Source organism: Lolium perenne, chromosome 3 (assembly GCF_019359855.2).
Source record: "Lolium perenne isolate Kyuss_39 chromosome 3, Kyuss_2.0, whole genome shotgun sequence".
NCBI classification, from domain to species: Eukaryota; Viridiplantae; Streptophyta; class Magnoliopsida; order Poales; family Poaceae; genus Lolium; species Lolium perenne.
In genome coordinates, this window is record NC_067246.2 from 23127385 (window position 1) to 23135677 (window position 8293).

General features: G+C 48.6%; 1 protein-coding gene across 1 annotated transcript; it reads left to right on the forward strand.

The window, feature by feature from the left end:
- The first annotated feature begins 290 nt into the window (after positions 1–290).
- Positions 291–3459, forward strand: LOC127340930 (protein AUXIN RESPONSE 4). Its single transcript, XM_051366700.2, has 2 exons — positions 291–1674; positions 2937–3459. Exons 1-2 carry the CDS (start codon positions 469–471, stop codon positions 3063–3065), a joined length of 1335 nt encoding a protein of 444 aa, XP_051222660.1. The 5' UTR covers positions 291–468; the 3' UTR covers positions 3066–3459.
- Positions 3460–8293: the final 4834 nt, after the last annotated feature.

Here is an 8293-nt window from a genome sequence, read left to right on the forward strand (position 1 = left end):
CACGCAGGCATGCCGCCACCTGCACCGGTGGCATTGGCCCGCGCCAGTCGACGGCGGCCGAACGACGATCGCTGGCGGTTAACGTGCCGCCACCTCGGGCGACGGCAAGAAGCTGCCGCCACAGTCTCCGGCGGCAAGCTCCACGTGTCGCCTGGGGGCGCTACCGCCACTGAGTACGTGGTCTTTTTTGTTAATTCGATTCGCAAGTGGTCTTTTTTGTCAATGAATTGGGCCAGGTGGTCTCTTTTGGCAAAATATCTCACCGGAGAAGGCAGCAGCCACCGGTGTAGTTCATTGCTGCGGTGAAGCAGGCCGCCGAGCTGAAAGACGTCGAGGACGCCGGTGCCGCCTACTGCCGGTGAATTCGGGCGGAGGGGCGGTCACGCGGCTCGTCGGACGGGCAGACCGCAGACGGGCAGCACCGGTGGAGGCGGAGGCGGGACAAAGGGATCCATATCCATCGATTCCATGCTTGGGTGGCAAACCGGCGACATCATCATCGCGCGCACCCTAAAAGGAGGAGACATCGAAAAAACTCTGCTTTCCCACTCCACTCCCCCGCTCCAACCCCGGCGCCGACCGATGGCAGCAGATCCCGCCGCCGCCGCCGCTGCCCAGCAGGTGCCCCAAAGAGAGCCGCCTCCGCCGCTCTCCATCGTCTCCGCCCTCCCCTTCTGGTTCTACCTCACCGCGGCTGTCTCCCTCCTCGCGCTCCTCCTCCCGCACCTCCTCTCTCCCCACGCCTCCCCTCCCCTCCCGCCTCTCCTCCGCCGCCACCTCTCCGCCGGCCGCCTCCTCAAGCTCCACCCAGGTCCCGACCTCTTCGCCATCACCTCCCACCCCGCCGCCACCTCCGCGCGCCACCACCACCCCGTCCTCCTCCTCCCGGGCCTCGCCGCCGGGTCCTTCTCCTTCCGCCGCCTCCTCTCCTCCCTCTCCTCCCGCGGCCACCTCGCCGCCGCCATCGACCTCCCGGGCCAGGGCCTCTCACCACCTCCTCCCGCCCCTCCTCCCCGCCCAAACCCTCTCCGCGAAATCCTCGACCGCGGCATCTTCCACGCCTTCGAACACCTCGTGGAGACCGGCGAGGTGCCGTTCCAGGACGAGGCTGCCCCCGACGCGTCCCACTCCTTCTACTCCCCCGCCAACGCGGCCGCGGCCGCGGCCCGCGCCGTCGACGCGCTCGGCCTCGGGCCCGTCCATCTCATCATCCACGACTCGGCCCTCGCCGCGGGGGCCGCCCTCGTGTCGGCCAACCCGGCGGGCGTGCTCAGTGTCACCCTAATCGACACCACTGCCACTCTGCCGGCATTCCCGTCGGCGGTCCTCGGCGTGCCGGTGCTGGGGAGACTGGTTCTCTCGGTGCCGGCATTGTTCAGGGGATTGATGCGTCTCTGCTGCGTGCGGGGGATGGACGCCCAGGAGGCCGATGCGCACAGGGTGGCCATGCGTGGGGAGGGTAAGAGGGATGCAGTGTTTGAGGCTGGGAAGGCCATGAATCAGAGCTTTGACCTCGCCGAGTGGAGGACCTCTTCAGAAAAGATCAAGAGCCTGCCCATGATGGTTCTCTGGTCTGGTTCTTGGTCCGATAAGTGGATCGATGAGGGGAAGAAGGTGACCGCGGCATTGCCGGGCGCCAAATTCGTCTACCATTATGGTGGCCGATGGCCTCAGGTCAGTCTCATTGATTGTCTGCACATGTTTATCAGTTTCATTTTTAGAGACTACGCCTACTTCTCATTGGCTGGGTTGCCTTATGTGTTAGCTTCAGTTCATGGTTGGCCTTCTGCCGCTTCATTTACATAACTACTATGCATCATTCTTGCAACAAGGTTTCGGTCTTTTTGCTTCAAATGAATCTCATATGATTTTTAGAGATTGTATTCCTTATAAATTTTGCCTGGTATGAGGCTTGCTTGGTTTGTCGTACGATTTAAAACCATAGATATTTTCCTATTTCCACTTTGCATGTTAATTCCATGGGAATTTTTGTTCTTTAGTTGGTCTCGTGGAAATATTCCTTGGTTTCTACTATAACTATGATGTACGCCTAATCCTTGGGTAAGTTTTCTGTGATTTTCATGTGGTGCAACCAAACAACTTCTACTGCATACTCCGATGTTTACAATCCTTTTTTTTTAGAACACAGTACAACGCAGACGCTCACAAACACGCACATAGAATCCTGCAAACCAAATAGGTCCACAACCATATTTGACTTCTTAGGGGTCCTTTGATTCATAGGATAGAAGAAGTGTAAGAATAGGAATCATGTAGGATTGGGATGCCATCTACATATAAACTATATGGAAAGAGGAATTCACTTTGATTGTGGCGAAGGAATTTTCCGTGAGGTCTAACCTCATGTTTTTTTCCTATGAAATTTATGCTACAAGATCCCTATGGGATATGATCCTATGAATCAAACGGTTTCTGAAGGAAAATTTCCATAGGATTTCAGTCCTACACAAATCCTTTGAAAAATCCTATGAATCAAAGGAGCCCATGCTGTGTAAGAGGCTACTATACCGACCTAATCCAGCTTTCCATGAATTGACTGTGACTTTTCTTGACAAAATGTTTATACTAGTGTTGTTATCATGTTTACAAGTAGCAAGGATGCAAATCAGTTAGACAAAGGAGGTAGTAGTTAACCTCATCCCTTTACTTATAGGGAACCAACTAATAAATTTCAGGTAGTAGTTAACCTCATCCCTTTACTTATAGGGAACCAACTAATAAATTTCCCTTAGACTGATACTATATAAATGTATATATATGATCTTCTCTTTTTTCCTTGCAAATCGTCTGCTTAACTAGAGCCATTTTGCCATTATCGTGCTGCTATGTTTAGTCAGGTTAGTGTTCGAAGTTCTACTATAGTTAAGTGACAAGTTGAGATTATGATTGTTTTCCCCCTTAATTTGTAATTTCAGGTGGATGCTTGTGAGGAAATCTCAAAGCTGATATCAGAATTTGTGGCTGCAACAGAGTATGGGTCGCAAAATATCAACCAATCATCGGACAAATCAACAGAAGCTCACAGCGATCATCCAGCTTCATGAAAACCATAACTATCAGATTCATGGTTAAAAATGCCTTGCAAGTGAATTCACATGGCTCGGCCAAAGTGTTGCTCGTCTTTCTTGGACCGTCCATCAAACTAATATGGGTTGACAGTCGTCATGTTCCTATCAGGTTTTACTTTCGTGTATGATATCATCTTTCCGTGAAAGCTGGAACAAGTTCACCCGTAGGCCTGTTTTGTCCATCTTTCAGGTTTTGCTGTCAAAATGTAACTTGAGACTCTTTGGGCTTAGAGAAGTTCGTGTTAAGGATTCTGTCAGAAGGTTCGGCTCGCATCACCTGACTTGGTGTGTTGTGTTGTTTTGTTGCCATTGATGATGGGTGAAAAGCCCGCATCTCCTGTAAAACAAACAGGCAAAACTGTAACTGCTATTTTACGGTTTTGCAAAAAAATAGCCATTTTAGATCCTGTAAAATGGGCTGGCACTTAATATTTTTAGAGATAATTCTTTATATGAGGCTTCCTTAAAATGAGATTCCTTATTTGATGCTAGTTGACTGTCCGTGTGTTGACTGTCCGTGTGTTGACTGTCCGTGTGTTGCTACGGCTTTTTTTCCCTATATGACACTAGTTGACTGTCCGTGTGTTGCTACGGTTTTTTTTTTTCTGCGAGAAAGGAAAGTGGCATTAAAACTTTAGTCTTACATAGAGGTACTTAAGAAAAGGAAAAATTACAACCAAGCTCCTCTGGAATCTGATGTCAATGACGACGAGGACGAGCTGGTGGTGCGCCGGATCTGCCGCTGCTCCACTTCTGTCTTGGATTGGAAGCAACCCCCACGCGGCCGGGAAGTCGCCGGACAATGCCCCTGAAGACCTGCACCCTAAGCCGCCATCTCCATCATGAAGCTCGAACTCACCTCCACCTTCAGCTGCAACAACAACCAGATCGACCGCCTTCGATCTGGACGGGGCGCGCAGAACTCGATCGATCCAAAGACCACAGAGCTCCAGGAATACGCGCGCACGATGCCGAAGCTCCAAGGAGCGGTAACGACGAAAGGGGAAAGCGCCGTCAACAAAACCCGCACCGCCAACCTCGCCACCTCCTTGACGCCGCCGGGCGGAAACCTAGGGGTCCCTACACTATGTACAGGCCCATACATCTAAAAATAATACGCTTGAAAATCCACGTGGATACAAAAAGACCAACAATGCCAAAAAAAATTATCTCCAGACAATGAAATCCACAATGTAAAAAATAAATTAAGGACAATGTAGAAAATGGAAAAAAAAAAGTAGGTGCAAATTTCTCTCACGAAGTCCCCAAAACAAATTTTGGCATATTATACCATGATTAGTCCTACAAATTTGGATGTTCATGGCTCGACAAAAATATTGGCATGCTATTTTATTGACCTACCATGGTATTGTAACACGAGAACATATACCAAGATGCTTGTTTCAACTATGAATTCTAACAAATTGAGACTGTTTCCAAAGATATAAATAAAATTGCTCTAGTCAAATTGATGATATGATTCGATCGACATAGATAGGGGATACGATGATGATACGATGTTGTCGTCAGGATGTTACCCTACCAGAATCTCCCTTGCAGCAGGGGATGGAGCGTCTTGAAGACGAAGCAGATTTCTACCATATCCTGGCCCAGAAAAAAAAGGTTGTCCTTCACTGGCACGCTATGCACCCGGTCATCTCGTATGACTTGCGCGCCGACGGGCGCTGTAAGGGTTAAGGACATCACATCTACGTGTGTTTTTGATAATTAATGATAATTTTCTATGGATTAATGTTTTCATTGTGTTTATATGAAGGAATATTTTATAGGCATTTCTTAAAGTTCATATATTGAATTCAAGTGTGAATGCCATGAATATAATATTATACCTTTGGTATTGGCATCAAGATCATCGATTTAAAAAGAATAATATGATATGACCGAGAAGAATAAATGAAGATGTAGTTCTTGTGTGGAACTTAACTTAGCCATTCTCTAGCTCATGTGGCAAGCAATGAATAATCAAGATATTATGATAGCACATGAAGAGATACAAGGTTGACCAACACTAATAGTGAAGATTGAATTTTTTTTTTGAACAAAGAAGTGGATCATATATTAGCGTAGCACGTGGCAGGTACAATTTTCATACAAGCCCTTTACATCACTCGCCCTAAAGAACCGAGAATTTGAAGATAAGGCATGTACTTTTACAAGAAACACCCTAGCAAAAACACTGGAAAAGCAATCAAGACCCTGGGTATCTCTGCCACCAGCCGCCGGCATCCTCAAGGCGTTGCCGCCGAGGAGCAGGGCGAGAGCACTCGAGCGCCCCTTTCCGGCGAGAGTCCGTCTTCGCTGGCTACCTTGAGGCTTCCGGGGACGAACCACTTGGCAGCATCTAGGCGTCGAGCTCCAGCAGACATGACAGAGACTAGCCTCCGATTTGGAGGTTGTAGATTGGCCTCCATGGCCAAGGATAGCCGTGGCAAGATTGCCACCGGCTTGGAAGAACTTATCGAGGAAGATTCACCGTCGAAGATGCGGAGTCGAAGAGCAACTGCACCATCCACCTTGAATAGCACAGGGATCCTCAGCTCCTCCTAGTAGATGTCGATGTGCAACATACTGCGTCTCCCCTTCTCCCCCCACCACCATGGCCGGCCAGAGAACGGCGAGACTTGCAGAGGCACCCTTTCTTCTCCTCCCGCCGCCACAGCCAACCAGAGAAGATTCAGGTGCTTGCTCAAGCAAGCTGAGCTCAGCAAGAGCGGCTTTATTGATGGAGACTGTGGTTACCATCGATTGATTCACCTCCGACCGTCGGAGCTGAAGAAATCGAGCAGAACACCCTAGGCAACCACCGATCTGGCCGAACAGATCGGAGATTCTGCTCCAGACTACGGGCATACAGCCCAGAACCAGCCTAACTACGAACCTATACAGGGGCCGGTCTCCATCCCTCCAACCCCTCCGACCGGCGAGGCCGCCGAAGAAGGTGGAGGAAGGAGCCGGGGGCGACTTGGTGACTCTCAAGAGAAGGAGAGGAGGAGAGCGGTGCGGGGTATGGAAAGTTCGTTTATCAACGCACTCTCCAAAAGAAGTCTCTCTCCCACATTGAAGATTGAATTCAAGTTGATCAACACATGAAGCATAAAGATTGTACCACTTTGGTTCATGTGATCCTATGGACGGTAAGGTTTGTCAATATGCTTGATGAGCTAATCCACCATATATGTGCATTTGTGTGTGTCTGTGTGGATTATGTATCTTGCCATATGGGCATACATCAATAGTATGATCTCATATAGTGCATGAGAGAATGGCATCAAGGTTGAGAAGGTCAAGTTCAAGATGAGCATATCGAAAATATCATGCTTGAATCTTGCCAACAATAATCATGTGAGGCATTCCCGCTTGAAGAAGCTTGAAGCGTTATCATCAAGATCAAACGTTTCCTTTTACCGGTCTCAAGGTGGTGTTGGAAGACCGGGTTATATGATAGATAGCCGCACTATTAATAGGAGCTTTCGGTTGAGCAACTTGATCGCATCGTCTTAGCGAGCTCAATACTTTGCATACTTATATTTTTGTTGCTTCTTGGTGTTTCTCTGTGTTAGGTTCTTGAGTTTATTGCTAGCTTTACAACTAGCCCAAGTTCATCGAAAATGGAATCCGTATGCTTCCTCTATTGCGTTTGCAAATTTGGATTTCTTTTCCGTTTCTTGACGTTAGGAGGGTTTCTCTCTAAAATCATCTAAAAATATTATTTCAATATTTTCAACAAAATTGGTTCATCTGAATCAGAGTTCGAAAACTAGTGAGAAATCTTTTGTCAAAAGTAGTAAGTACACGGAAACTATAAGTACATAATTTTTTGAATTGATGACGGTTCCTAGGTGATCGCAATGCGTTTGTATCCATGTTTCATGTGGTGATTGGTCAGCCTCATATCTGAAATCGACACCGGTACTGAATCCTGTCCTGCAAAGAACAAGAAGATACGTGGCCCAATCACCTCGCAGCAAACACTGGAAAAGCAATCAAGACCCTGGGTATCTCTGCCACAAGCCGCCGACGTCCTCAAGGCGTTGCCGCCGAGGAGCAGGGCGGGAGCACTCGAGCGCCCCTTTCCGGCGAGAGACCGTCTTCGTTGGCTACCTTGAGGCTTCCGAGGACGAACCACTTGATAGCATCTAGGCATCGAGCAGCAGACATGACGGAGAGTAGCCTCCGATTTGGAGGTTGTAGATTGGCCTCCATGGCCAAGGATAGCCGTGGCAAGATTGCCACCGGCTTGGAAGCACTTATCGAGGAAGATCCACCGTCGAAGATGCGGAGTCGAAGAGCAACTGCACCATCCACCTTGAACAACACAGGGATCCTCAGCTCCTTGATACGTCCATTTTGCATCACTATTTTATATCATAATTTACTGTTATTCATTGATATATTTCATATTTAGAGATAATACTTATGTTATTTCATCTATTTTGCATGTTTTATGATTATTGGAGGATCGCGCACCGGAGTCAGGATTCTGCTGGAAAAAGCACCGTCAGAATGCAGTATTTCGGAAGATCAACAATCGACGGAAATTATACAAAAAATCCTATTTTTCCAGAAGACGAAGGGAGCCAGAAAGGGGAGCCGAGGAGGTCCGCCATGGGCCCACCTCATAGGCCGGCGCGGGCCCTGCCCTGGCCGCGCCGCCTTGTGAGGAGGGGGCCCACGACCCCCTCTGGCCTCCTCTCCTTCGCGTACTTCTTCGCGCCGAAAACCTAAGCTCCAGAGGATAGTCGCGAATAGTCACAGCCGCCTCTGCGGGGCGGAAAACACGAGAGAGAAAAGAGCTCTCCGGTGGGCAGGAATCCGCCGGGGAAATTCCCTCCCGGAGAGGGAAATCGACGCCATCATCACCGTCATCGAGCTGGACATCATCTCCATCACCATCGTCATCATCTCCATCATCATCACCGCCATCTCCACCGCTGCACCTCGTCACCGCTGTAACGATTTGGGTTGGATCTTGATTGTTTGATAGGGGAAACTCTCCCGGTGTTGATTTCTACTTGTTATTGATGCTATTGAGTGAAACTATTGAACCAAGGTTTATGTTCAGATTGTTATTCATCATCATATCACCTCTGATCATGTTCCATATGATGTCTCGTGAGTAGTTCGTTTAGTTCTTGAGGACATGGGTGAAGTCTAAATGTTAGTAGTGAATCATGGTTGAGTAA

Bases quoted from the DNA above. Each gene is read 5' to 3' on its own strand.
- LOC127340930 (XM_051366700.2), top strand. From the start codon at position 469: ATGCTTGGGTGGCAAACCGGCGACATCATCATCGCGCGCACCCTAAAA. The intron at 1,675-2,936 runs GTCAGTCTCATT...TTGTAATTTCAG, and splicing joins ATGGTGGCCGATGGCCTCAG to GTGGATGCTTGTGAGGAAAT.